The sequence below is a fragment of the Penicillium antarcticum genome (assembly GCF_028974205.1).
Source record: "Penicillium antarcticum strain IBT 31339 chromosome Unknown utg000006l_segment0_segment0, whole genome shotgun sequence".
NCBI lineage: Eukaryota > Fungi > Ascomycota > Eurotiomycetes > Eurotiales > Aspergillaceae > Penicillium > Penicillium antarcticum.
Genome location: NW_026695304.1, coordinates 874,089 through 901,092, shown reverse-complemented (window position 1 = coordinate 901,092; position 27,004 = coordinate 874,089). Strand labels below are relative to the sequence as shown.

General features: G+C 49.0%; 9 protein-coding genes across 9 annotated transcripts; 3 read left to right on the top strand and 6 right to left on the bottom strand.

Annotated features, from left to right (window-relative positions):
• Nucleotides 1-106: 106 nt before the first annotated feature.
• On the bottom strand, nucleotides 107-855 carry N7508_006420 (WW domain protein; the record flags this gene model as incomplete). The annotated part of the gene is made up of 2 exons (XM_058464486.1): nucleotides 107-195; nucleotides 279-855. 2 exons carry the CDS (start codon nucleotides 853-855, stop codon nucleotides 107-109), a joined length of 666 nt encoding a protein of 221 aa, XP_058318339.1.
• Nucleotides 856-1,794: 939 nt separating this feature from the next.
• Nucleotides 1,795-4,094, bottom strand: N7508_006419 (uncharacterized protein; the record flags this gene model as incomplete). The annotated part of the gene is made up of 4 exons (XM_058464485.1): nucleotides 1,795-1,849; nucleotides 1,900-2,086; nucleotides 2,133-4,025; nucleotides 4,091-4,094. 4 exons carry the CDS (start codon nucleotides 4,092-4,094, stop codon nucleotides 1,795-1,797), a joined length of 2,139 nt encoding a protein of 712 aa, XP_058318338.1.
• Nucleotides 4,095-6,329: 2,235 nt separating this feature from the next.
• Nucleotides 6,330-9,400, top strand: N7508_006418 (aromatic acid exporter family protein; the record flags this gene model as incomplete). Its single annotated transcript, XM_058464484.1, has 7 exons — nucleotides 6,330-6,520; nucleotides 6,573-7,257; nucleotides 7,424-8,224; nucleotides 8,279-8,368; nucleotides 8,419-8,830; nucleotides 8,909-9,236; nucleotides 9,289-9,400. 7 exons carry the CDS (start codon nucleotides 6,330-6,332, stop codon nucleotides 9,398-9,400), a joined length of 2,619 nt encoding a protein of 872 aa, XP_058318337.1.
• A 376-nt stretch (nucleotides 9,401-9,776) lies between these two features.
• Nucleotides 9,777-10,968, bottom strand: N7508_006417 (magnesium transporter CorA family protein; the record flags this gene model as incomplete). Its single annotated transcript, XM_058464483.1, has 2 exons — nucleotides 9,777-10,362; nucleotides 10,433-10,968. 2 exons carry the CDS (start codon nucleotides 10,966-10,968, stop codon nucleotides 9,777-9,779), a joined length of 1,122 nt encoding a protein of 373 aa, XP_058318336.1.
• Nucleotides 10,969-13,268: 2,300 nt separating this feature from the next.
• Nucleotides 13,269-15,697, top strand: N7508_006416 (anoctamin family protein; the record flags this gene model as incomplete). The annotated part of the gene is made up of 4 exons (XM_058464482.1): nucleotides 13,269-13,359; nucleotides 13,413-13,566; nucleotides 13,628-13,922; nucleotides 13,985-15,697. The coding sequence occupies 4 exons, from the start codon at nucleotides 13,269-13,271 to the stop codon at nucleotides 15,695-15,697; spliced, it is 2,253 nt and encodes a 750-aa protein (XP_058318335.1).
• A 371-nt stretch (nucleotides 15,698-16,068) lies between these two features.
• On the top strand, nucleotides 16,069-17,553 carry N7508_006415 (uncharacterized protein; the record flags this gene model as incomplete). Its single annotated transcript, XM_058464481.1, has 1 exon — nucleotides 16,069-17,553. One exon carries the CDS (start codon nucleotides 16,069-16,071, stop codon nucleotides 17,551-17,553), a length of 1,485 nt encoding a protein of 494 aa, XP_058318334.1.
• Nucleotides 17,554-19,563: 2,010 nt separating this feature from the next.
• Nucleotides 19,564-19,800, bottom strand: N7508_006414 (uncharacterized protein; the record flags this gene model as incomplete). The annotated part of the gene is made up of 1 exon (XM_058464480.1): nucleotides 19,564-19,800. The coding sequence occupies one exon, from the start codon at nucleotides 19,798-19,800 to the stop codon at nucleotides 19,564-19,566; it is 237 nt and encodes a 78-aa protein (XP_058318333.1).
• Nucleotides 19,801-21,605: 1,805 nt separating this feature from the next.
• On the bottom strand, nucleotides 21,606-24,095 carry N7508_006413 (uncharacterized protein; the record flags this gene model as incomplete). Its single annotated transcript, XM_058464479.1, has 1 exon — nucleotides 21,606-24,095. The coding sequence occupies one exon, from the start codon at nucleotides 24,093-24,095 to the stop codon at nucleotides 21,606-21,608; it is 2,490 nt and encodes an 829-aa protein (XP_058318332.1).
• A 582-nt stretch (nucleotides 24,096-24,677) lies between these two features.
• Nucleotides 24,678-26,186, bottom strand: N7508_006412 (fungal specific transcription factor domain-containing protein; the record flags this gene model as incomplete). The annotated part of the gene is made up of 1 exon (XM_058464478.1): nucleotides 24,678-26,186. The coding sequence occupies one exon, from the start codon at nucleotides 26,184-26,186 to the stop codon at nucleotides 24,678-24,680; it is 1,509 nt and encodes a 502-aa protein (XP_058318331.1).
• Nucleotides 26,187-27,004: the final 818 nt, after the last annotated feature.

Below are 27,004 nucleotides of genomic sequence, written 5' to 3'. Positions count from 1 at the left end.
TATTGATCGCCTTCGCGAAATGCAGTCCTAGCAATGAAGTAGTGGTAAAGAATGAAACAAAGGATAAGGCTCGCTCAAGAAATTGTCAATTTGCAACTGGAAACCCTTAGTCGCTGCCGTAGTCCTCCTCATAGGCCTCATCACGACGACCATCCTCATATGCCTCCTCGAGGTCGGAGCGCTCCTCATCCTCATCTGGAGAAAGAAGTCAGCATGAAGTTCGAATAAAAGCCAAAGTGATAATATCAATTGTGAAACAAAAGAAAATATGAACATACCATGCTCATGTTCAAGATAAGCACCAGCAAGACCACCAACAGCAAGACCAGCAGCACCCACAGCAAGGTACTTGCCAGCATTGCTACTCTTCTTCTCAGGCTCGACCTGCTGCTGCTGATCATAATAGCCACCGCCAGGAGGACGGCTATCATAGTTGACAGGAGGGGGACCGGGAGGCGGCGCATAGTAGCCACCCTGAGGCTCGGGAGGAGGAACACTGCGAGAACCATCATTGTAGCCCGAATAGGCAGGCTGAGAATATGGTGTCTCCCACTGGGAACGGCCAGTGGCGTCCTCTACCCAGAAGGCGCGGCGGGTGCTTGGCTCCCATTCCTGGTGCCAGCCGGCTGGAAGTGGAGGTGGGGGGTTCTGTGGGGGACGAGCGCCTGGTGGAGGTGCACTGTAGGGGCCGCGTTCGTAGGGCGGTCTGTCTGACGGGGGTCGGGCATACGGATCTGCGGGTGGTGCGCCGTAGGGCGCGTAGGGTTGTTGGTAGGGAGTGTCTGATGGGGGACGACCGTAAGGGTCCGCGGGTGGGCGGCCGTAAGGGTCTCCGTAAGGCGGGGCGTACGACATGATGAATTGGGTGAGGGTTAGAGGAGAGATCGAGAGGGGGGGGGGAGAGGAGAAGGAGAAAGAAGAAGTGAAGGTGGGAGGTGAGGCCATTTTATGGGGAAGCGAAAGAAATCAATTAAACAATTTATTTGTAGACATCAACAGTTCCGCCAAGAACCGAAAGGACCGAGACAGATGTACCCACCGCATGTCAGTTAGCGCTGTGGTTGACGGCATTTAATCCCTCTAGGCAGATGCGATATCAAGAGCCCCATGAGTGGCTTGTAACCAGTGGTCAGATTGGGAATTTCGCGCCTTGCAGGGCTGTTCAGCTGGACGAATGATCTAAAGTGTCAGTATGTCAGTATGCCAAGTGTTGTGTGTCACTTAGTACATGTCAGTTGCATTTGAGGTTGAAGGTGATCAACTCCTGACTGGCTACTCCACTCTCTATTTTGGTTCCTGAACATCGACTGTTGGACAAAGAGATCCCCTAACCCCTGGAGATTTCCCATAGAATAGGGGAGAGAATAGGGGCCAACTGATTGCACCCCACCTACAGTGGAGAAGTCAGGGAAGAGAACAGAAGAAGATGCAGATACTCCGCGCTAATGTATACCCAGCCACTAGGTGGCTTAGTCCAGATGACACAGCCACTAATGATTACACACGTGGCTAGAGAGGGGAATTATATTCTCCGAAATTCGGGGGTTACAATCGTTTCAAATGTCGGAGATAAAATGCATGCGGTAGGTAGGGGCGCTAGCCACCTGTCCTCCAAATGAGTGTATTGTAATGGTAACCTCATAAAATGTAGAATTGCGAGCGAAATACCCGTGGGAACTATCAACCATGCGGGCGCGACTTCCAAATTCGATCATAAACTATGGACTTGGCGCGCTGCCTTAGAGAATGGACGCACGGCGAGCGCAAGCCAATAGACAGGCTTAACTATGTAGCCTAGCCGGCGATTGTACTAGCGGCATCACTGTCTGGGTAGAAGAAAGCAGACAGGCTAAGAAGTTGTTAGTGATAGCTCATCCAGAAGAAAACATCGAGACTTACGCAATAATGATATAAGCGGCCACCAGCAACACACCTTCGAGGTAGTTGCTTCGGCCATCCAGAACAAGGAAGTTGACCACAAAGGTAGTGACAAACAGACAGATGGTCTCAAACAGGGTGAAGTAGAGAGACATGTCTTTGTCCATACACCATCCAAGTATAACGACCAGGGGAGTGACGAAGATAGCTGAAACAGGTTAGGACAGCTTGTGATAGAGTCATGGAAGACTTACCAATTTGAATACTGCTACCAACCGAAACACCGATTGACAAGTCCATCTTGTTCTTGGTTGCGACACTGACAGCGGTAACGTGTTCAGCTGCATTGCCCACGATCGGCAGAATAATGAGACCAATAAAGGCCTCGCTGACATTAGAGCTGGCAATCATCTCGGGAATAGCATCAACCAAGAACTCAGCACAAACAGCAACCAAGCCGGTAGACAACAGAAGCATGACGACGGCTGCAGTCCTGGACATTTCAGGTTCCTGAGGCTTGGCTGTTGCGTCCGGCGCGGGAGCTTCAACCGGATCAGTGAGACGAGAGGCACCACGGGCAAATTGAACCGCGTTGCCGGCCGGCGGAGGACGGTTGATGTGAGCAGGAAGCGAGTTACTGCGAGACAGACCAGGGCGGACAGGCCCAGTACGAGGGGACATGGCCGGCGACTGAGAGCTGAAAACAGTGTTGGAAAGCAGAGAGGGGATCGGACCGAAGGGAGAACGACGCTTTTGAGGATCCTCTCCAACGCCTTCAACGCCAGCAAACGTAGGAGCAGACGAGAAGTCCTTCATGGTCCGCTGGGGCTCCGTGGAATTACTGTGGGAGGCTTCTTTCTGCGCTTTCCGCTCGGCTTTCCTCTCGGCCTTGCGCTGTTCCTTGAGTGCCCTGCGCTTCTTGCGGTCACGCTTGGACTTTTGGCTTCCTCCGCTATCCATGCGGTCAAGAGCGATACCAAAGTCACGAGAGCGAATGGCAGATTCCTGCACGTCGTTGTCGGCATCATAGTGGGCTTCGTCGCCAATGTCAAGAGCATGTTCGTTGCTGGCAATCGAGTTGCCAATGGAGCTTTGGTTTTCATTGGAGGTGGATGCCATTGCCTTTTTCTTGAATGACTCGCGAGAGGTGGTACCCTTGGAGCTGGTGCTCGACTTACGATGTCTGCGATATTTCATGGCCCTCTTGATACGCTTGGCGGTAGTCCATGACGTCGTAGTGTCATCTGATTCATCACTGGAGCTAGACGAAGATTCCGAAGAGCTATTCATGAACTCTGCAAGCACACCGGGGTGGGATTCCTCGTCAATGATAGCCTGAGGAATACTAGCGTAGAGATATGAATGGGACTTCAGCTGGAAGACAATGTACAGAATATACACCAATAGCAGAACAACACTAGTGCCTCGGCTGACCTTGAGGGTCTCGTGGTCGGCATCACCGCTGTCTGACCACGATGCGTGGAAAGCAGTTGGCAAGAGAAGACTCATCACACTCAAACTGAGAAGACAAGCACTCATTTGGGTCACAGTGCTGTTGTAGATCTGTTCCTGGAAGCGGAGACCACCAGACAAGAACGCCATGCCCATGATCAACAGCAAGTTTGCCAGAATAGAACCAAGCAGGGAAGCTTGGACGATGCGAATTTCATTCTTGACCAGGGCGATAATGAAGATGATCAATTCTACTGCGTTTCCGAAGGTCACGTTGATCAGAGCTCCGATTGTATCACCAAGACGGCTGGCGACACTCTCTGTAGCATGACTGAGCAGTCCTGCCAGAGGGATGATAGCCACAGCATTCATTGCAAAGATGATGGCTGGGTTGAGGCCCACGGCCTCGACGGCGATGCCGACCGGCACGAAGATCAGCAGCACATTTACCCAACTGTGGCACAGAGCATCCTTGGTGTGGTTGTAAAACCGGCCGGATCCATTTCGCATACGAATCAGAAGACCCGGCTTTGAGTTTGGTTCTGTGTCGGACCCTGTAGTAGGGTCCTCCACGGGGACATTCACTTGTCCATTTTCAGGAGGAGGTTTTTCGGTAGGTTCGGCGGCCTGTTGGGAGGACTGATCTGTCAGGCCGCGAGAAGACGCGTGAGCTTTCGCCCACGAGTGAATCCGGTCTATAGAAGCGGGGACGATTAGTTCGAGTGGAGCCAAGATAGTATAGCTAGACAGCATCACTTACGCATGTATTACAGGGACAAAACACTGATGAAAGAAGGCAAAGAAGCCTTTGAGAGAAGGTGAGTGATTGAAGGAGAGAGAGAGCTGTCAGTGGATTAGGGGGGGCCAAACTTATTTATGAGCTTGGCATCTTGGCGCGGACATTTCCCACTTTTGCCCAACAAGCGCGCCACACACGATGTTTCATTGTGTCTTGGTCTCCATGGTGGATCCTTGGTGATCTTGATAAAGAATGTGTTGACGAATACACGCCTATAACCAGAATTGACATTCTCGTCACCCCCTCGCATGATGTCAACGCAGGGCTCGCATCAATGAAAAGCCACCCCAGTCAGACAGCATGGCCAATGACGCGTTCTCAATGATTCTCCCTATAAGGTTGCCAAGGTTGATAGGCTGTGAATTTAGCTCCACTAAGGACAGTGTCCGACATCCAACCCGGCATTATTGGTTAACGCTCGCTGCGATCGACGTGCTGACTGCCATCCCCGTCGAGACCATTATGGGCTCTTGTTTTGCCTATCAGGAATCGCTCGAGACCTGTCACAACTGCGTTACTCCGGTGCATTTCATCCCGAGTCCGAGCCGGAAGAGTGTCAAAATTCCCGCAGAGAAGGAAATTGGGATCTCAAGCAATCCATCCCCTGCCCCCGACGGGGGACCAGTGATAAAATGGTTGCGACAGCCCTTTGAGACCGTGTATCTGTCGTGCCTCATTAAGTCTCAATGAGGTCATATTTGCATTTAGTCTGCAAATTCATCGATGTGCATACGAAAATACGAAAATCTCGCTTCATTTTGCTTCTCGCTTCACTCTGCTGCGCCCGCTCATTGGGAAGCACATCCGTGGCCACATCCTTGGAAGCCCCACAACTCCGCACCAAATTGTGGCTTGTGGCTGTGTCACAGTCGCCACAGTTGGTTCTGGACTCTGACATAGTACGGAGTAAACTATCGCCATTGAGACTGTGTGCCGTAAATTCAGGCTTCATGTTCTATTCCTGGAACAGCCCTACATCTACCCAGCAAGATGCAATCCTAATGATATCGGTTTTGTTATGGCGAGCCACACAGGCCTCTCACAATGGCTGCATGAATTTGCAGCGTGGGACATGAAGTTGTGTATCGTGACTTCTTGCATGAGAGAATGGGATATGGTTTATGGCTTCAACAAAGGCATGAATATGTCATCACTTGTATTTGCTAAACCTTGATCTGTGGCAGTATGGGCCATTCTCCTGATTCTGAATCAGAGGACCGAAGATAATATTTTCAGTCATATAATCCGTTATAGAAACCGTTATAAAATCGATTAAGAAAACTCAGTCGGTCGAGTATGGCGAATCTTTCCCTGACAATTGACTGCGGAAAAGGTCAACATCCCCCATGGCAGAGCGATCGAAAAGCGATCTTAGGCGGAAAATATCTACTCCGCTTCTTGACAGCCACAAGTCCCATATCAACCGTAGCCATAGTGTATAAATTAACTACCTACAACCAATAATTGAACTGTGCAGAATACAATATTGAATCTACACTCGAATTCACATTACCTGCTATCTCCGGATCGATCCGAATAAGCGCGTATCTGACTTCGTAGGAGGCAATGCCGCAACACGATGCCGATTTTCTTCAATTATATTAAGTAATCTTGAAATCGATCTAAAGATCTGATCTTGAAGCTCATTTGTTTTTTCGTTGTTGGCACTTGACTCGGCACGGGTCCAACGGCAACCCGATCCGCATGCAGACGCATCCGATAGTGTAATTGATCGACCTTGAAATTTTACTTCCTCCTTTTTGTTCTCTATATGTCTGGCTCTGTGTCTTTTGCTTGTTGCCTCAAGTGAAAATTTCTTTTGGGTATATATATCTGAATGCCGGGTAGCGGGCTGTCGGATGAGCAGAATGACGACGGCTGAAAAGAAGCCCAAGCCATCTCGGCCTGGGATACCCAAGTAAACAAAGCTCACTCTTCTCATGAAACACGTATGCTAAGCCAGTCATAGTCAAATAAGTCCTTCAGCATGGTGGTCCAAGTTAGAGCTGGACACTCGCACCATGCTCATGATGTTGAAAGGCGCATTGGCACCGACCATCGCCATCGCCATTCACGTTTCCTAACTGATAGTATGACCCTCATACTAAATTAGTACAGCTACTAAAGCGATGAAATCTCCAATATCACGACAACGATCGGCTACCTCTCAGCCTTGATATCGGTCCTGTCGCAGGGACTCATGCCTCGCGCCAAATTCACCAAAATCATGTTCTTCGACTTAATATCAGTTTGCGTCTCAGCCTCACCATGTTGTCTTGCTGTTTTCTGTGCTGTGAAAGGAAGAGAACGCAACACTGCTCCCGGTACGAGAGATGATTTCAGCAGTGATGCCTGCGCGGTAGCTGCGATATGGCTCATTGTCATGATCTGGTATGGAAAGTGTGTCTTTTTAGAATGTCGATGATGCTAAAACTACTATTAGGGGCGCAAATGCCCTTCGTGCTCTAAAACCTATGGAGCTTCAGGATCCCATGGTCGCCTTTTCTATCTTTGCTTCTGTTACGATTACCCGTGCGGGAACATTCACCACGCTGGCCGCAGGCTTGGATTTCATAGCCCGGCTGCTGAAGGGGTTCATGATTGGATTTGCTATTGCCACTGGTGTTTCGCTGCTTATATATCCCATCACCAGCAGGGGCGACATGTTCCATGATTTCAAGGGCTACGCAGCATCAGTTGAAGCAGTCCTTCAAGCTCAGATATCATTCGTCGAAGGGAGCTCAGAGACACGCTTATTCAAAAAACGAGGTCTCCTTCGACGAGCACGGACCCACAGAAGTATACGGGATGGGCAGAACGATGATAAAGACAATCTGCAAGCCAAAGAGAAGAATTTGCAGGGGGCAATGGCCAAACTCAATGGGTTGCACAGCAAACTTCACGCCGATCTTTTCTATTCCAAGAATGAAGTCGCATGGGGTAAGCTGTCCACGGAGGACCTGGGTGCCATCGCGCATCTCTTCCGGAGCCTTCTTCTTCCCTTGTCTGGAATGTCGATGCTGCCGGAGATCCTAGAGTCAATAGTCAAGAATGAGACGCGGGACGAGGAAGCCGACGATATTGACGATCTAGCAGAAGGGACATTAAAACACTCTGAGATTCAAAAGGTAGTTGAAACACTCCACGAACGGATCGTCGAATCTTCGGAGCTTGTGCAGCACGGTCTCCACTACTTTTTGTTGTCATTGGAGCTTGTCAAGCCTAAGCATTTGAACAAGCAAAAAAAAACCGCATGATGAAGAAGCAAGGGGTCAAACTCTGTCACCACTGCAGCCTGATTTTCCTGCGCGATTCGAACAAGAGTTGCACCGCTATTACTCTCGTCGAAAACACTTACCTCAGGCCCTGGCATCACTTGAGGCATTTTCGGCTGCTGCGAAACATGCTGCCGGCGCTTCCACCGAGGCAGGATCGCGCTTCATCGCGTCTGATCCAGATGTTCGACAGGAATTTTTCATGATCCTGTACATGGGCCATCTACAAGATGACATGTTGAGTGCGACGCTGCAGTTGGTGCAGTTCGCCAATAGCAAGCACACCGACGGAACTATAAAACATAGCCAACTCATCTTCCCTATACAAAAGTCCGTCTTAGCATGGTTGTCCCTGAGCCCCGACAAGAAAGATCCCGAGACGCCAGCAGCTAGCAGACAGTCGTCGAATGTCGATCCTTCAACTATCCACCACACCCAACCTACACGGTTTCCAGATCCCGAACACCTCCTGCCCGAAAATATCTGGGAAAAAGGAAGTATAATATTACGTACCATTTCCCACGTCATCAAGTCCGATCAAAGCGCATTTGGGTTCCGCGTTGCTGCTGCTTCATTTTCTGTTGGGATTCTTGCTTTCTTGCATCAGACTCAGGACTTCTTCATTCGGCAGAGATGTATTTGGCCTATGATTGTCATCGTCATCGGCATGAATCCCACAAGTGGACAGACCATGTTTGGGTTTGTTGCTCGGATTGTTGCGACGACTATTTCCCTTGTTCTGAGTTTGATTGTTTGTTACATCGTTGATGGCAACACGGCTGGTGTGATTGTCTTCCTATACCTCGCAAATGTTTTCGGGGTATGTATGCATATGCACCTTAGCCACAACGAAATGCAATACTAACTGCGGCAGTACTACTTCTACATCAAAGTACCGCAATACTTTGGCGCCTGCGTCATCTCCATAGTCACCTTGAACGTGATCGTCGGCTACGAGCTACAGGTACATACACCCCTACCTACCACAGATGAATCGAGAACTAAATTTTCAAGGTCCGAAAACTCGGCTTCCCAGAAGCAACCTCAAACGGCCAACCCTACTACCCAATCTACCTCTTCGGCCCGTACAAATTAGCAGCAGTAGCAGCAGGCTGCGCAATCTCCTTCTTCTGGGTAATATTCCCATACCCAATAACAGCAAAATCGCAACTCCGCAAATTACTTGGCCGAAGCCTCTTCGTCCTGGCAGAATTCTACAGCTGCATGCACTCCACCATCGAACTATGGCTCAGCAACGAACTAGGATCAATTCAAGACAAATCCTCACCTGCAAACAACCTCCAATCTTCCCGCCACAAACTCTTTAAAGAGGAAATGATGCTCCTCACCGGTCTCCGCGCCCACAGCCATTTCAGTACCTTCGAGCCGCCTATCGGTGGCAAATTCCCGAAGGAGACATATGATAGTATTATCGCTGAGATCTAGCGGATTCTGACAAGTATATCACTCATGGCGCATACGACGCAGAACCTCGAGGCGCTAGTTGTTGTCGATTCCGAGAATTCGGAGTCTGGCCCGGATGATGATGATCAGTGGATGGGGAGGCTGGCTGAGATAGCGTTGAAATCGGATGGTTTCAATTCTCATCGTATCACCTCCTTGTTGTGTCATCTGTCTGCGGCTATTTCGAATGGTCAGCCGTTGCCGCCGTACTTGTCTACACCGGGTTCTTTCCCACTTGCCCGTCAGATGCAGATGATTGATGGGGAGTTGCTCAGCATTCGGCATATCGAGGATCCAGCTTTTTCGGCGTTCATTTCGATGGAGGTTTTGAGGTCAGTTGTGAGCTTCAGTTTGAAGGATCTGATCGGGTAAGTTCTTCTCCAGTATTTTCGGCTATGATTGTTGCTGACTTTGTTCTAGGAACGTTAAGAAGTTGGTTGGGGAAATCAACTTTGACTTTTACGTCAGACAGACGGATAGGTATGCCCAGTCTTCTCAGCTTATGTCTTATTCTGGCCAAGAAGAACAGTAGTAGATTCCTATATATTCGATTTCCTAAGTGACAATGCTAATCACACCAACTCTATGGGCGTACATGAATTTCCGTGAGCAGTGAAGTGGAAAGAGAAGAGTGTGCAGCCAAGAGAAAACTTGCTAGCCACCAAGTGAGACAGAATAAAAAAAAGGCGTAGACAGACCTCCGTTATTAAATACGGACATTCCAAGAAATACAAAAAAGCACATAAATGATAATCGAGAATAAGATACAATTGAAGTAAATCGTACAGCTAGACAGCAAGTAAATAGGATCAAAATAATATAATCATGCGAATGAATATGTTCTAAACCGATACTCTTTCCCACAAACCCACCTCATGAATTATCGCCATCCAACAATCAACAACCATCTACAAAAGTTTATACCTCCAAGCCATAGCCACACAAACAACCATGAACGCAGCAAAGCAACCAATAATTCCAAAGAACCACCCAAGCCCATGATCCTCCTGCCCCGGAACCTCAACATTCATCCCCCACATTCCGGTAACAAGGTGACAAGGCACGAAAATTGTAGCGAGAAGCGTAACCTTACTCAATCCCGAATTAATAGTCAAACTAAGTCGCAGGTTCGTAGCACTCAGCTGTGCCAGACAATTCGCCTGTGATCGACCAATGATCTCATCGATATGCCCAAGAGTGGACAAGGTCGTGACGAGATGGTCTTGCACGTCGCCGAGATAGAGGAGCAGATCCCCGTCTGGGAATACTGGGTGCTTGTCGGGTGACTGGCAGCGCTTGACGAAGCCACTGAGGACGTCGACTTTGCCGTGCAGACAGCGGATGATATGGGTTATTCTCTTGCGCAGGGAGTCGACTTGTGGGATTAGTTCTTTTGCGTCGTCGATGCGTGCGATGAAAACTTGGTCTTCGATTGCTTCTGATTCGGCTTCTGCGGCCCGGGTCATGGGTTCGAAGCTGTCGATTATGTCGTCGCTAGTGGATCTTAGTCCGTATTCCATTTGGAGTTTGTGTATTATGGGGTTGGGTTGGAAGGGTGACGTACATCATTGCATAACAGACCCAGTCACTTGTCAGAATGGATGGATCGTGCATCTTGCAAATACGATCACGAGCCCGAGTGACATGGCCAGAACCACTAGGTGAGAAAGTGACGACGCCATACTGGAAGACGATAATGTACAGCGCCGCAGAAACCGGAATGCCAGGCCGTTCTTGCTTAGTTGCGTTGGCTACCAATGTTTGAAATGAGATTAGATAGTAGTTCTTGAAGACGTCGACTTTCTCCCGAGGCTCGCGGATGGCGATGTCCTCCGCCGTCAAGGGATGAATGGACAACGCCTGGGCAACGACATCAACATCTTCCTCGGTGGCATCACGGATATCAATCCACCAGATCGGCTGATTGGGATCTGGACGACCCTTGTGCTTCTCCTGGGTCATATGGTCAAGATTTCCACCTGGGAAGAGAGCGTCCCAGGTCGACGAGGTGGTGACTTCTTTCGTCTGAGACGAGAAGAAGCTAAACCGGTCAGGAGCGGACTGGTCCATAATCTCCCTCTTTTCATTTGGAGATTCCATCTTTGCTATCTGTATGAGTGAGATAGGGTTGTTGGTGTTCGGTGGCTAGACCGGTGATCTGGTGCCATGGGAAGGCGACTTTGTGGACAGGGATGCGTTCCCTTGTGTTCGCACTTTCATGGATGAAGGAATGTAATATGCTCAGCCCATTCTAATTCTCCTGGAGTGAATCTCGAGGAGAGTTGTGATAGGGGGGTACCTGGTGATGGTCATAGGGAGGTCCAGGATGTGGAGGAAGGAAGTGGGAAATGCCGCAGGAGAGAGCGATGTGACCCAACACACGTAAAATACTTCTCAGCCCTACCCGTTAGTCCCAACTAGTAAGTGGACTGGGGTTGAAAATTTGTGGCCAATGACTCAACAGTGAGCGGATTCGACCGCTGCCCAGAAGATATCATAGTTCGGTCCCGGAACGCCCGTTCCGAGTTAGGCATCGACATTTTACAAGGTCCCCAGGTTTGGCTTAGAATGGAATATATGACACATCCTTGCATAATCTGGGGCTAATCTTGGTTGGCATTATGTAGAGTAGATCAAGATCGTGCTGGAGATCTTCTTTATAGAACCACACCACAAGAACCCAAAAGCATTGAAGACACGGAGAGTTTCATTAATGTTACAATAAAACATGCATAAACCAGAGCGGAAATTTGGTCAAGGCCATGAACGCGAAACAAGAACAGGATTTTGTTGCGAGTGCCCCCGAAACTCCGTGATAACGCTCAGTATAAACCTAGACACCGTGTGACACCTACAGAACAGTCAGTCAACTGGGTCATCATCACCACAGATGCAGATCATACGATACCATCATGATACTTGTTTAGCCTCCGATTGCCGATCTTTAACCCCTTGTTCGCGGTCTAGGGTATTTGACCCGCGAAGTTTTGGCCAAGCCAGCCCAAAGAAGAGGATGACCGCCACGAGAATGAGAAAAGTGGGTAAGAACATGAAAACAAAGAGCACAAGGCTCAGGCCGAGGGTGATATTCTGCTCGCGAAGGAATCGACGAGCCATAATCTCGATGGCTGACTCCAGCATAGAGCCAAGACGCCAAGGACGAGGATGACCGGTTCAGTCAAGTAGGATAGTCAAGAATTGAGAATGAGAATGGAGTATATTAACATGTACAGTCAAAATCAATTGACGTCAGTATTGGTCAGTTCATTGCAATTCATGAATGAAGACGGTCGCAGCGCGGCTCCCCATATATAGAAGCGACTATGGAAGCGCCGGATATCCAGCCAAATGCACGGGTAATGCCCCAAATCTTGGGCTAGACCATTTAGAGTATCGACAGTGGCAGTCCGACCTTTATAAATGCTGATGCCTGAGCCAATTGGTTGGGACAACGACAATTGCCGTCATGGATCCAATTCCCTCCACTCTTGGCATGAATATGCAAGAATTGCCTCTGACCGCACAACTGGAGCCCAATAAATGAAAAGAGATTAGTCTCCCGCCGAGCATTTCATAAAAAATGCAATCAAAAAGATGATTTTCTTGGCGCCCATGTCAGGCAGCAGCATTTCGGCCTCAACATTTCTCCTGCCAAGTACCTCCTCCTATTTTTGCCCTTGTAAGCGACAAAGGGTGGATCTTGAATCGGATCAAACAATGTCAAACGATTACTCGTGTCTTTCACCGACAAAGCCAATCCCCCTCCAGTCCCCCGCCCTCGCCTCGCCTGCATGCAGCCCTGTAAAGCAAGGCCAAGTGCCCATTCCCACCAATCCGATGTGGCGAACACGTCGGTAGTGGAGACAGCCCTGTAGCCTTTGAAATCTGCAGTTTGAGCCAGCCTCATTTCCTGCACGGTCGCGAATTGGGAACTTGAGCCGATCGGTGCGATAGGGAGTAGTAAATCTTGCAAGTAAGGAGGTCTGGTGATCATTGTAGAGATCTCAAAGTTGCTGCCTGTCAAGGGTGGCAAATCGGGGGTTTAGGAAAACCTGCCCCGTAGGGCTGAAGCTTGGCCCGTGGAGCCTAGTGACGCGCCTTGGAACAAGGATCGGGGCTGCGTATGCCGGGCATTTTCCATAACAGCGATCATGATTGTTTAACCTGATAATTGAGTATGCTCAGGGGTGAAGAAAGAAAGAAACAAAGGGGAAGGGGAAGGGGAAAGGAGGGAACCAACATGGAGTTACCTGGCAATACTGGGAACTTTAGGATCGGCGGGGATAATCGAAAATAGCCCTGAAAGCTGTACCTGTGGGTAATTATAGCAGCCGATTACTCTGACCTCACTTTCCCCCACACTTCTTCCTCCTTCACACCTCCCTCCCCCTCCAACTACCATGTCTTGGCTCGCGGGGCAGAAGGACGAAGATGATGAATATGACAACCTGGGCGTCGATTGGGTGCTGCAGTATGAGTTTGGCGAGATCGGTGAGTTAAATAAAGCTTGCTTTACCTGGGTATTCTTGGCTTAACAACCTCAGACCAAGCACAAGCCATCACCGAGTTCCGAACCCTCATCCACGATTTGAGTGAAGCTGGTCTTCGGGTCCAGGTACGCCACGGCCACGGCTCTGCCCTATTGGTGTGTATTCGGGTACCGCGGGACCACCTAGGGAATTTAGTACACCAGTCGAGGTGAGAAAATCTGTCTTGAATGCATGCGAGGTGTTTGAGATTATGGCTGATGGCATTGCAGAATTAAAGATTGGCTGTTCGGAATTACACACACGTTACCGGATGGCGATGAGACGGCAATTGCGGACGCCGAAACCCCTTCCGAGGAAATCCGCTCGGTTTACCACGCTGTCACCTGGCAAAAGAAGATCGGTGGTGCTGGGATCACGCCAGGTTTCGGGAAATGGGAACGGGTCACTGCCTCCTTCCCATTGCATGATCAAGAGGCCTGTAGGGACATGCTGCGGAAATGGAGTCGGAAGACTGTCTTGACAATTCAAGATCTGGATGCGATTCGTGCTCTCTTTGGCGAAAAGGTAACATTCGCTTTCTCTTCAATCCGAAGTAGCCGTATCGGAGCCAGGCTGACTATTTACAGGTCGCTTTCTACTACGCATTCATTCACTGCTATTCGCTATTCCTCGTCGTACCCGCGGCGCTAGGCATTGTTGGATGGGCATACTTGGGACCGTATTCCATCGTTTACGGAACTGTGCTATGCGCCTGGTGCATTATATTCGTCGAGTACTGGAAGGTCCGCGAGGCCGATTTGAGTCAACGATGGGATGTCAAGGGTGTTGGCAGATTAAAGGTCAACCGGAAGCAGTACGTCTGGGAGAAGGAGGTCAAAGATCCCATCAGTGGACAAATCAAACACGTCTTCCCAGGCTGGAAGCAGTTCTCGCGACAATTGCTCTTGGTTCCATTCGCGTCAGTCGCGAGTGTGGCCCTTGGAGCCTTGATTGTCGCATCTTTTGCATCGGAAGTGTTTATCTCTGAGGTGTATGATGGCCCATTCAAGAGCTATCTCGAATTCGTGCCGACCATTCTCTTCTCGCTCTCATTACCTGCTATCACCTCGTTCCTCACCAACATCGCGACTCGCCTGACCGATTACGAGAACTACCGAACGCAGGACCAATACGATCTTGCGCAAACTCAGAAGACTTTTGTGATGAATTTTATCACGTCCTTCCTACCGACGATACTGACGGCCTACGTCTACGTTCCATTTGGCAGCTCGATTGTCCCACACTTGGACATCCTCCGAATGACAGGGTACAAGGCCGACCTGCTCAGTGGACAGAAAGAGTTTGAAGTAGACACAAGCCGTTTCCAGCAGGAGGTTATCTATCTTTCGATGACCGCGCAGGTTTTGAGCTTTGGCGAGGAGATTGTTCTGCCATACGTGAAGCATATCTTATGGCAGAAATGGCGCAACTACCGCGACCGCAAGGCAGAATTCGGGCGCAAGCGAAGTTATTCCAAGGCCACCGATCTTTTGTTGATCGACCCGCCAGATGAGGCGGCCTTCCTGACCCGGCTGCGTAGTGAGGCTGACGCGGAAGAGTACCACGTCGAAGAAGATATCCTTGAAATGTGTGTGCAATTCGGATATCTAGCATTGTTCGGAGTCGCCTGGCCACTTGTCCCATTGGGCTTCTTGTTGAACAATTGGCTCGAATTGCGAGGTGACTTCTTCAAGCTTACCCTGGAATGCCAGCGCCCGCCCCCAATCCGAGCGGACTCCATTGGTCCCTGTCTGCTGGGCCTAGATTTCATGGCATGGCTGGGCACTCTCTCGACTGCAGCGATTGTACACGTCTACCGGGGGCCGATCCACGAGGTGCGTCTGTCATCATTGCTGTTAACCGTTTTCATCGCAGAGCAAGCGTATCTGGGTATGCGTTTCACAGCCTCCGTGGCCCTCGAGAAGATCTTCTCTGATACCATCCGACGGGAAGAGGCACGTCGGTACGCTGTTCGCCAGAGCTATTTCGCTGCGAGCTTGGCGAGATCTGGATCGCCTAGCTCTGGCTCTCGGGGCTCACCCAATGGCCGAACTCGCCAGCGCGTGCGTTTTAACGAGCGGGTAAATGTATACGGCTCCACTGAAAAGGAGCCTTCCCCCGACGGCACACCCTCTCCTACGAAAGAGGTGCCTGAAGATGCTGTCCTTCGCGGATCCGACCGTGAGGCCGAGTTCTGGAGTGGACAGTCCCGCGATATGGCGGCAGACACAGGCGTCAAGCTGATTCGAGCTCTCACATCTAAAGCAGGGGATGATTTGAAGCAGTCAAAAGAGGCATAGATCCAAATGTATTATTAGACCGCAGTTTGAGACTATTATTGCTGCCTATCTAGGATCTATGTATAGAGACCAGTAAAACAAACATAGCAATAATTCGTGGGGCGCAATTTCCCAGTTGTGCGTATAACCAAAAAGTGCGTAGATCTTCAGCCCTACAGGGCTGGCTCCACAGGGGCGCCTTGGCTTTTATTGGTACCCCGGTCTTCCGCTTGCGTGGCTTCTTTTCTCTTTACCTTCTTACTCCCCTGTCTCTACTTATTTCACCTCCTCCCCCATCTACGTTCCTCCCTCCTCGTCAACCGGTTGTACAAAGCCTAGACATGAGTATCGACATGTGAACCCCATCCCACGGTCATCTTCAAACTCTTAAAATGACAATCCCAACCGACTCCTCCGACACCCTCATAACCCCAACATCAACCAGCCTCTCCCAATTAGCTCCTGACAAAGCCAGGGCAATGGAACTAGACTCCCTCTCACAATCCGAATCCCCACCACCCGTTGTCCCAAAACTGATCCGCGAAGCCAGTGACATCACCTGGCAAGAATCCCTCGAAGCAAGCCGCTACCAGGTAAACCTAGTCCGACGAAGAGGCCGCTTCCGTCTACTACACCAGTCCCAATTCAGAAACAGCCTACTGGCAAGCGTGGGATACCTCGAGCTAGCAAATGCAGGCGACTTCGCCGCAAATGTCTGGAATGACATCCCCGTGCCGAAATTCGCTGCCGTGCTTATGGGTATTGGAGGTACACTTGCTCTAGGCATGATGTTCGTTGCCATCCAAGATTATCGTCTCAGTTGGCGGAATGTTAAACTCCTCCGGGCGGAGCGGGCTCATTTGCAGCGGATGCGCCAGTATCATGATAAAAATGCCGAGCTGGCTCAATTGATCGATTGCCGGATTAGTGTTGGGTTTCGTGAGCTTGGGACCGAGATTGTCGATCGCATTGTTATGGATGTGCTTATGGGTTTTGGGGCTGTGCTTGTTGGGGTTGGCACCCTTATGGCTATTGGCGGTGCGAATCCTCGTGTGTACAAGGCCAGTAACCTCCTCTCTGGCTATATTGGAAATGGGCTTGCTGCATTATTCGGTCTTTTCAATGCTATCTGGTCTGGCTGTTTGATTCATCGTTTCCGTATGCATGATGCTGCTGTCTATGCTCGCGAGCCAAGTGGTGATATTCGTCGTCGTCTACATACCCGTTTCCGTCGCTTCCAGTGGCATGCTACTATCAACGGACTGAATGGTCTTGTTGCTGGCGCTGCTTCTATGGTCACTGCCGAGCGTTGGTGGGGATACATCGTTCTGATCCCATGTATCATCTCCCTTATCTTGTGCAACTACTTTTGGCGCAAAAAGCTTGGATACGACCGTCCCATCTTGGGATATTCCTCCCCAGCAAATATACAGCTTACTCCCTTGATCGAAGACCTGGAATACGTGGTCCTCATGCAAAAAGGTCTCGCGGAACCCGAAACATCCCTCCCCCAAGCAATCGTCCAGCTCAACTCCTTGGACTCCATCCTAAAGTTTATCGCCCGCGAACGCATGCTGGACTCATACTGTGACTCTCTGTCCCACGACAAAAAGACTCGCCACCTCCTGGCTGAGGTTCCCGTCCTCTCTGAATCACCAGACCAAATCATCATTTCCCTCGATACCCTCTACACCCTCTCAACATCTCATCACGAACTCCTCCTCACATACGCAAAACATTTTTTGCAGACTACCGGCGTCCGCATGTTCACATATCGTGAACGCCATCTCCTTGAATTACTTGGCTTCGCCGTTTGGCAAGATCAGATGAAGGCTACGACTGCAAAGCCTCAAGCTGATATGATAGACCATGTCTAATATAATATTTTTTTAATCATGAGCCGGGATTGGTTCTCGTCATTTGTTTGTCTCCCTCCTGGCTGTTGAGGTTGAGTGTTGAAACATGCTGGCGGCTGGTCGCTGGCGGGGCCTTTTCATCATGTTGATGTGGTTTGCTTCATTGCATTGTGAGACTTCGGTCTCTCTCTTTTTTATTTTCATCATAGATATGGTATGCTTCAGTCTCACTTTGGCATTTCTTTACTTAATTTTCAATTCATACGTTGGATATTTACTTTTGGGTATACTCATGTGACTTCTAACACCGGGTAATCATATTGAGTTCGTTGTAACCCGATAAATGATATTGAATAAGAACAATGGATTGAAACTCCTAGGAGGAGTGGGCTTTGTCAGGATATTCATGTCGGTGGTTTCAGGCCTTCCCTGTTTATTTGCTGTTTGCTTCTCCTTTACCCGGACCTATCTAATTTGCTTCCATTCCTAGAGAATTCATCATCCTTATATATCTCTTTCCTTCCGCCTCCTCTTCCTCTTCTTCTTCTTCTCCTTTACGGAGCATTTCAAGTTCAAGGACTCACAAAGTTCACACCAGCTACACACAAACCTCGATGCAATTGATCGACTTGTCGAAAGTGAGTGAATGAGAACAAAAAAATTGAACATTGTGACATTCATCCTCTTTGAGGTAAACTCAACTGTGGTAACACAAACGTCAGAATCTGAAACACGTGCTTATGGTCAAGTTATTGCTCAACATCTTCAATCTTCATAGATCATAGATCTCAGAGCATATCACTTCATGGAATACAGCAATGAATTTAAACACTTGAACATACGAGGAGAGCAGCACATATCTTTCAGTCTCTGCTATGCAATATGCAAACCAGCAGTATGGGCTTTTTTCTTGCTATGGGGAGTGAATATTGGGTAAGTCATCAAGGACTTCAAATATTATAAAACGGATATACTAACTGGGAATAGGTACATAGCCATCTAGTTCGCATTGGAGATACCTAGGATATAAAAAATGTCTACCTTATCACAAGAGACCATGTTGACAAGAACCTTCTTTCTTTCTAGCTGAAGAGGAGGAGCAAAACTTATCGGGAAGTGTTGTAGGACAGCGAGATATAAAATGGTCACAAACGCGTTCAGAGTACTAGTGCAATGATGTATTGTAAAGTCTCTTTACGAAGGCCTGAAAGCGACCTTACTATTCTATGAAGTGTTTGGGCCACTACCTGACCTCTCTTTGTTTTTTGCCTGTTTTTTGAACATTTTCAGGTGCCTTGGTTGAACTAATTAGATTATGTCCAGGAGCGGGTCTGAGAAGACTCATAATCCCTGTCGTGATTACACCCTTCCAACTCTGCACTGGCAGAAGAACCATCAGATGCCTGGTAAAGTGAAGGCTATATATAGAAATTCCTTTTTTTTCGCAGATCTCAGCACTTGAATAAGCTATACATGATACGAATTGAGACGCATTCCAACCCAAAGAGAGCAAAAACCAGCACTCGGACCAGCTTTGCGGCGTTCACAAAGGGTGACAGGGCCCCTTGTTTGGTCTCCAAGGCAATTCAGTCAATGATTCATATCAGGTCGACGTAGAGGGCCCAGACGAGGATACCAATATGATGAAAGCACCCATTAAATCTTGCATTGAGGTTGAAATAGGTCGATATTTGGTTGAATCAGTGGAGATAGGAGCAGCAAAAGACTGCTTGAAATCACATATATAACGCTTACTTGAGAACCAAAGATGCTCTATAAGCATCTCAGCTACAGCTGAAGCTATGCCCATGACGCGAACCTATGGCTACATACCCGACGGACTTCCAGTTCGCTATTTCAGTTCATTTCTCTTTTCCATTTCTCGTCTTTATGTCATAGAGTTTTGAGATACAAGCATAGACCCCCCTCTCTCCGTTCCTTTTGCCCATGGTTGAAAGCTCATCCCCCTTCACTTCCTGCTCCTTTCCGAGGGTGGATTGACTTTCAAGGGCAATTCAGTGTGGATACCATTTACTTGCTGCAACAACACTTCTTAGCAAGCCATCCACAGCCATCGCCGGTCATGTGCGAGAATCCGCGCTTTCCACAGTAATCTTCGCACTTTCCCGCCCAGGAGCGGCTGCACGAGCTGGGATGGTAGCAGCTACCGGAGCGTTCGAAAATTTCGCTGGCTTCCCCATTGGCTGTTGGCGTTGCCAGGATACTGGCAGTCAAGGTTGCTAGGACAATGAGGATGTTGGCCTTCATTTTGGTTCTTGGATTCGGGTGGTAGTTGTAATTGCGGTTGCGGTTGTAGTTGGGTATGTAGATTGGTATGAAAGAGATCTTGAGCTGATGAATAGTCCTCGTTTGAAGGGATTTGAATGGATATTTATACTTCGATTGACACAGATAGGTTGTCACCCTCTCAGCATCTTTCCGTGTGTTCAATCCCAGTCCAGGTTTCTCGGTGTACCTCCTGTCAGCACCCATAGCTAATACCAAGCCACATAGAGGCATGGTTACAATTCCTTTGCACAACATCTCAGCCCTGAAAGCGCCCGAAAATGCACCATCCGCCATTCAGAGTACTCCAAACCTCGTGTTTCCCCGTGAAGCGTAACAAACATTCCAACCCTAAACCCAGTATAGCAATGCCCCGGATTATCCCCGACATGTAGGTGACAGCCAAGAATCCTGGTACGAAACGTTTAGTACTAGCACCAGCAAATACGAGAACAAGGGCATAAACCCCTGCTTCAACACGAGAGGAAATAGCATAGGGTAACATCCTGCGCAAACTTAACTTTCACCCCCTCACGTACCAAGAATTGAAGCCTCAGCCTCTTCGTATCGACGTGCAGACATGCGGGTGATCGCCAAGGAACCCGTGGCTGGCTTGTGACTTTTGGGTATGAAGTATAGAGTTAGTGGATTGGCTTCTAGAATTACTTTTGCGACGGTACGAGATCTGAGACTCGAAATCGCAGGATGTGATTGATCGCTCATGTCCTGACGCTGGCGTTAGGTGATTATTGACTGTTTCTGCCGTTGTGGTCGATTCGGTGTTGTTTGCTCTTGGCGGACTTGGCGAATTAGGGATGCATGCAGGGTTTCAGATTTAGGGCATTCTGGTGATGGGGAGGGGGACCTGGGTATTTTAAGCCCTTTGCAGAGTTTTGAGATGGGCTTTGGGGGAATTGTCATAACTGAGAACTTGGACTGTCCTATTGTTATTGGCACGGGGCTAGACACCCGAATAATTGCATACTCACTGTTGGGAAGCCATTCCTTAGCGGACTCTGCATCTTAATCATCAACTATGCTTGCTAACCCTCAGTAGAGCACAATGTCTCAGAAGCAATGTTTACGATAGTTTAGTGGAGGGGAGAATCCCTATGTCCCAATGTGGGTTAGTCCCATCTGTGTTGTGGTCTACAACTACGAAAGAAAAGATACCGATACATGGAATGATACTGGTGCCCCAACTGTGCCTAAATTAGTAGCATGGTGAAAAATAGAAGACGGCAATTCCCAAATGCCTGCATCATCCGTAAGTAGCACGTTCTAGATCAGTATTGTGGGCTCGATGTCTCTGGTCCGAATCCGACTTTGTAATTGGCCTCTTGTAGACAGATCTAGAGCTGTCTACCAACGTTTCCGATAGCCTCTGCCACTACTGGCAGCAGGCTGTGCTTGTTGAAAGGTAAATTTTGCCGAATGTCGTTTTGCATGGTTTCAAAATGCGGTAGACCACCGGTCTATTGCCATTCATCTGATCAATCGGACCCGACAGGCTTTATCTCTGCATCAGGTTGCATTAACACGAAGCTTTGAGACATAGCAAGAATCTGTGAGTTAATAGCAATGGGCTGGGTATTTCGCAGTGTTGGTGGCGTACTTGGCTTGCCCGATTGGCCATCGTATCCAAAGGCTCGAAATTGGAGGAATTGAAAAAGGACTTTTCATTTGTAACATTCTGTACTTGTTTTGAGAGAGATCGGATATACTACCCCTTCAAGCAGGTAGATACAGAAATGAAGGATTGACAACTTGCATAAAAGACTAACAGTCTAGAAACTGAACAGCCCACTACGAGGCTTGCCATATGGATAAACGATCAATGCAGATATAAACAAGCCAATGGTAATACCAATCGCAACCTGAATCATTCCAAAGCCCAAGCTGAAAACAGAGCTACTGGATGAAAGGCCTGCACCAGGAGCGGAGCTAGCGGCACCATGCTGGGAGATATTTTTGCGAATTTCATCGGCTGATTGAACGCCTGTAATGAGGGATCCCGTCGCGGCGAGCCCAGACGGGACGAGAATGAAGATACCGGGAAGAATAGCAGTAGCAGCGTGGCCATGCCAGAAGCGACTGTATAAATTTCCCATGATTCCGATGGTGAATGCGCCAACTGTATTCGCAACTTGCGAATTGGATCCGAGCTTCTTCGTACAGAAGTAATTGCTGATATACCCTGATAAAGCGATGATTGTCATTGGTGGGAGCTGCTTCCATTTGCCTTGGTTGATGATTAAAAGCCAGACGGTCATAATGGTCACAAAAGGAAACCGTTGAACATAGGGGTTCTTGAAAGCCCCATCTTTAGGACATGATGTATCTGACACGGCGCCGTTGTCTATTAGGCCGTAGACAGTTGTACCAACGGTGATTCCATAGCCAATAAACAAGGAAAATAGCAGCGCGTACACCATCCGGATTGACCCGGCGATGATTTGATGGGATTGAAGTTCGAGACTAGCACAGAGTACTAGGAACCCAGGTAGGATCAATGCGATGGAAGCTTGTGCAATGGCGGAAAAACAGAAGAGATATTCTCGCTTGCCATCTATGATAGCACGTGGGATGCTGCCGAAGGCTCGAGCCAGGAAGGATGTCACGACAGTGGATGTGACTTCAAAAACGTTGGCATATAGTACAGACCGAGGTGCAGCGACATGTTGCATCAGTCCGACGAGAAGACCATTGAGGAAAATTATTGGCATGTCAATTGGCCTGGCGTTAAAGGCAAAAGGTCCGACAGTTGCCGTGGCTACGCCATAAACCAGCACGATTATCCATTTCGGATAACGAGGATCTTTCTGCATGATACCGTCCAGTTCTTGGACTGCTTCCTCAATACCGACCACATCATGAATCACATTCTTGTAGATGAGGTGAGAGTCTGATAGACGAGCGAGATCAATGCCCTGGTTTACACGGACTAGTTTCACTTCTGTCGTGCGGGTAGATGGATCATCGAATGACATGATCATGCAACCTGGGAGATACAGAAACTGGCTGTCGACTTCAAGCACCTTGGCAGTCATTTGCATATATTCTTCCAGTCGATGAGTGGGCGCCCCGAAAGTCATCAAACATCGGCAGAGCTGCATGATGTATCGCTGGCGACAGATGATCTCAGCGATGTGGACTGTAACTCGGATCTCATCTTCGAGTCGCATGTTCGGGCCCGGCTTGTCGCCGCCTCCTTCCTGGCCACGTCGCTTGGAGGCTGCTGATAGGACTTCACTGGAAACAGGAGTACTTGCGCCACTGTAAGCTCCTTCGCCACCACCGATCAACGTCGACGTCGAGGTGTTTGCGGGTCTTTTGTACCACTTTGGTGGTTTACCTTTTTGTGGGGTCCCGGATGCTGTACTCGTTGATGTTCCAGTCGAAAAATCGGTTGATGTCCGAGACACCTGTCCGGCATCTCGCTGTTGGCCAGGTTGCTGTCCACCATTCAACTTTAGCAACTGCGACAGGATGCCACCACCCCCGGACCTATATCGCAAACTCGCATCCGCCCCTGTTGGGTTTTCTTCCTCTTGAAAGTGGCTACCAGCATACGGATATGGCCTTCCACGTCCTTTGCGACGCTTTTGGGAATGATCCTGGGTCAAATCTCGCACAAGACGGTGAGCCTCGGAGCTGCTGGCTGCTTGTTGTTTCAACTTTTCTTCATCCGACTTGTGTTTGTCGTCTGTGAAATCTGATAAGGCAGCGGCGCCTCCAGTTGCCCAGTCGGGTCTATATTTCCCCGATGAGAGATCGTCGCCCTCCGAAGTTGGCCGACCCATTCGATCTCCCAACATGCCAGCTTTCATTCGGAGGGTTTGTGTTGCATATCGCCATCTCTGTTTGAGGGTTTTCGGTTTAGGGCCCTCGGAATCTTCTTTCTCTTGCTTCTCTTTCTCTGCTTTGGCTGCGTGATCTATGATTTCGAGACCTGGGGCACCCTGGGGCTGGCCGGATTCAGTAGCACGATCTTGCGGTGGGTTGTCGGCGATATCTTGCGATTCGTGCGCATATGGAGCGGTCGGCCTGTGAGCTTCCCCCTGCCGTTGAGAATGATCCCATTCTTCTTGTGGGTTTGCATCTGGCGGAACACGCCGTATTTCTTGTCCTGGTCCATTGGATCGAAATCGGACATGAAGTTGTGGCTCTTCTTGCTGCGGACTGATCTGTGATGCATCTTGCCAGTCGTCTGGTGAATTTGTTTCGTCTGGATCCACATCATCTTCGAAACTGCTGACAAAAGAGGCTGCCGACATGAAGATGAATGCGTTCAGTGTTTCGGCAACATCAAGACACGGGCTATCTAAGCAAATAACAAAGGTTCGGTTTCCGCTCAGTCAATGTTGCTCGGTGAGATTTGACGCTGTCTAATTTTGCTAGTGCGGTGGCTCGGTATGAGCTCACGGAAACGTGTCCGGGGTATGTCACAGCATGCCTCCGTTGAGAGGCGAGCCATGGTCGGCAGACGTTTCCTTTTTGATGGCAGGTATTACTTCAAATATCTCATCAAACGGAAATTAAAGCCATCTTTGCTACTCGTGGGTCGATTTTCGATCTCCATGTCGCCTCATCGGAATTCTGTTCCACATGGATAAAGCATGACGAGACGCGTCGGGGTGAGATCGCAGACCTCATATCTCGGCTGGTCGCCTAGATAATAAAATATGCGGCTAATAGTGCTTTTTTCTGTCACCTGAAAACGGGACATCTGATTCGAAAGTGTCGTGGGTACTTAGGGTATCCCATAGGGAATCCCACTCATCATCCAGCTCGCGGGTTCGAGATCCGGAAACCGAAAATCTTCATCAGCCATCTACCAGAGTCAGCGAGGCAAAAATTTAATGAAAAGGATCTATGCTCACCATAAAGTCCCAGTCTCCTACCATTTCAGGAAGCTGGTTTGTGGAAGAATCCAACCCTTCCCCGGTTTTCTCATTTTGACCTTTTGCTGCAAGACGCTCGAGAATTGGCAAGCAAATCTCTTCCGCGTCTTCAGCAGCTTTTATGAGTAACAATGGGATCTCCTCTTTTGGGGCGTCTCGCATTAGAGCATCAATTTGTGCTACCGCGAGACACATGAATAAGTAGCCCTTGATGTTGGTCTCTCCCACTTCTATGCAACGCAAGTTCAAGGCTTTCGCGTCATGCAAAACTGCAAGCAGATGAGGCCGTATATTCAAGAGACCCAAACCCTCTTCTTCCTCTATTCGTGTTTTTAATTCTACTGATATCAGGAAACACGCGTGCACGGGTGCTGTGCGAAAGAATCCAGAACCATTTATCACCAGCCGGGAGAACTCGGTTTGGCCAGGTGACTGTGGTCCGCGGGTGGAGGTGAATAGTTTGAGTGCGGTCTCAACGACAACATTCCGGGAAAAGGCGTAGGCCGTTTCGCGCATGGACGGGCCGAAGAAAGGGATGTGAATGGAGAGGATATAGCGACGCATAATGAAATCCAGTACAAGAAGCTCAAACCTCGAAATTGAATCTTGGGCGGACCTCGAGATGTGTCCGCGAAGGGTCCCACACAATCCTTTGTAACAAGATCTGAGTCGCGCATCAAGGAGAAGTGCTTCTTCATAAGAGCCTTGGGAACGTACATCGTTCAGGAATTTTGCGATCGCAAGACGTATCGGGAACATCTTTCGGAAAGCAATAGCAATTGATACCGATGTGAATTTGCTCTCTGGGTGAGGGGTCGAGTCCTCTACTTCAAGCTGCTCGTCCTCAAAGTTTCCCGGTGTCTCTGTGTCGAAGTCATCCAGAGATAGGAGTGGAACACCCCCGGACTCCATACTGGACTGTAGACAAACTTCCAGAATGGTGTTCCATAATCTTCTGCGCATCTCAAGCGCATATTTTGACATCTTTGGAATACATGCCGGGTCTCGATGCATCCCCATGTACATAGCCGTTCGGATCAATGCTCCAGCTGACACCCAGACCATTCTTCCGTCCACACCAATGAGCTCCCGGGCTATCAGTAACAAGATCTGGATCTGCAAGAAAGGAATGCCAAGTCGAGCCTTGTATTCTGGCTCGGAGGCCCATGTTTGAGCCTCAAAAACCGCTTGTGTAGCCCAAGAGCGTAGCGAAAAGTCATCATCATGGGTTGTCGTTCCAATAGCGAGCACCAGCTTGAGCTGAACCAGAAACATCGAATCAGGTTGGGTCTCGGATGACCAGATTTTTGCATAATCTCTTCTGAAGGTCGGGATATGCACGACCCTGTAGATCCTTTCCGTCGTTTGGAGGTAACAATCAACAAGAGTGTCACAAACATCTCTTGCAGGCAGATCTGGCGTAATCGGTACTGGCCATCGGGGATCACGCTGTGATTTGATCATCTTGCCTAAATATTTACATTTCTGTAGTCCAGAAACAGCTTTGGATCCCTCATTTAAAAGGTACGGCTCTATTGACTCAGCCAGTTCACGAAGCTAGTCATCGATTAGCCGGGGAGTCAGGGTTGAAACAATAAGAGCGATTTACCAGAGATATGCCACCGATCCAATGACTCTGGCCGTACAGTCGTTTTTTGTGCCAAAAGGTGCGGCTGATAGCTTGGCTATGTCCTTGGTTAGAAGTAAGGTGCTCGTTATGGACTCGGAAAGTGCCAGCTAGTTGAGAAGTCGTGATTTGAATGTCAGAAGTTGGTGTAGGAGCAGTAGACTGTGTAGGAGTTCCCGTTGCCTTGGATAATTGCTCCTCAAGTTCCCTGACCTTACTCTGTAGGGACTCAACCTCTCGAGTAGAAGAGTTGCTGAATGGAGTTGAAGCTGCGATCGAACTGACTGCTGGCTCTGATGACCCAGTCGGAGGTGTATGTTCTTGCGACAGAGCTGAAGACTGCCAGGAAGATACTGATTTGCGTTGATGATCTCCTTGGACTGAATTCAGCTGGAATGTTGGTTCATCACCAAGCCGCCGAAGCGGTTGGGCCGAATTCTCATAAATGCAGTTCTTGTTCTTGGCTCGCAAACAATTGCTGCAAGGTGCTTCTCTGTTGCATTTGATTTTTCTCCGCCTGCAAAGCGTACAGGCCCTTTTCACCATGTTAGTATGTGGACTATGAGTCGTGGCTTGGCACTTACACGGGCGGCCTTCTTCGCCGACAATTCGGCCCGGTCGTTGACATTGCGACCAGTGCAGCTGGATTCGTGTT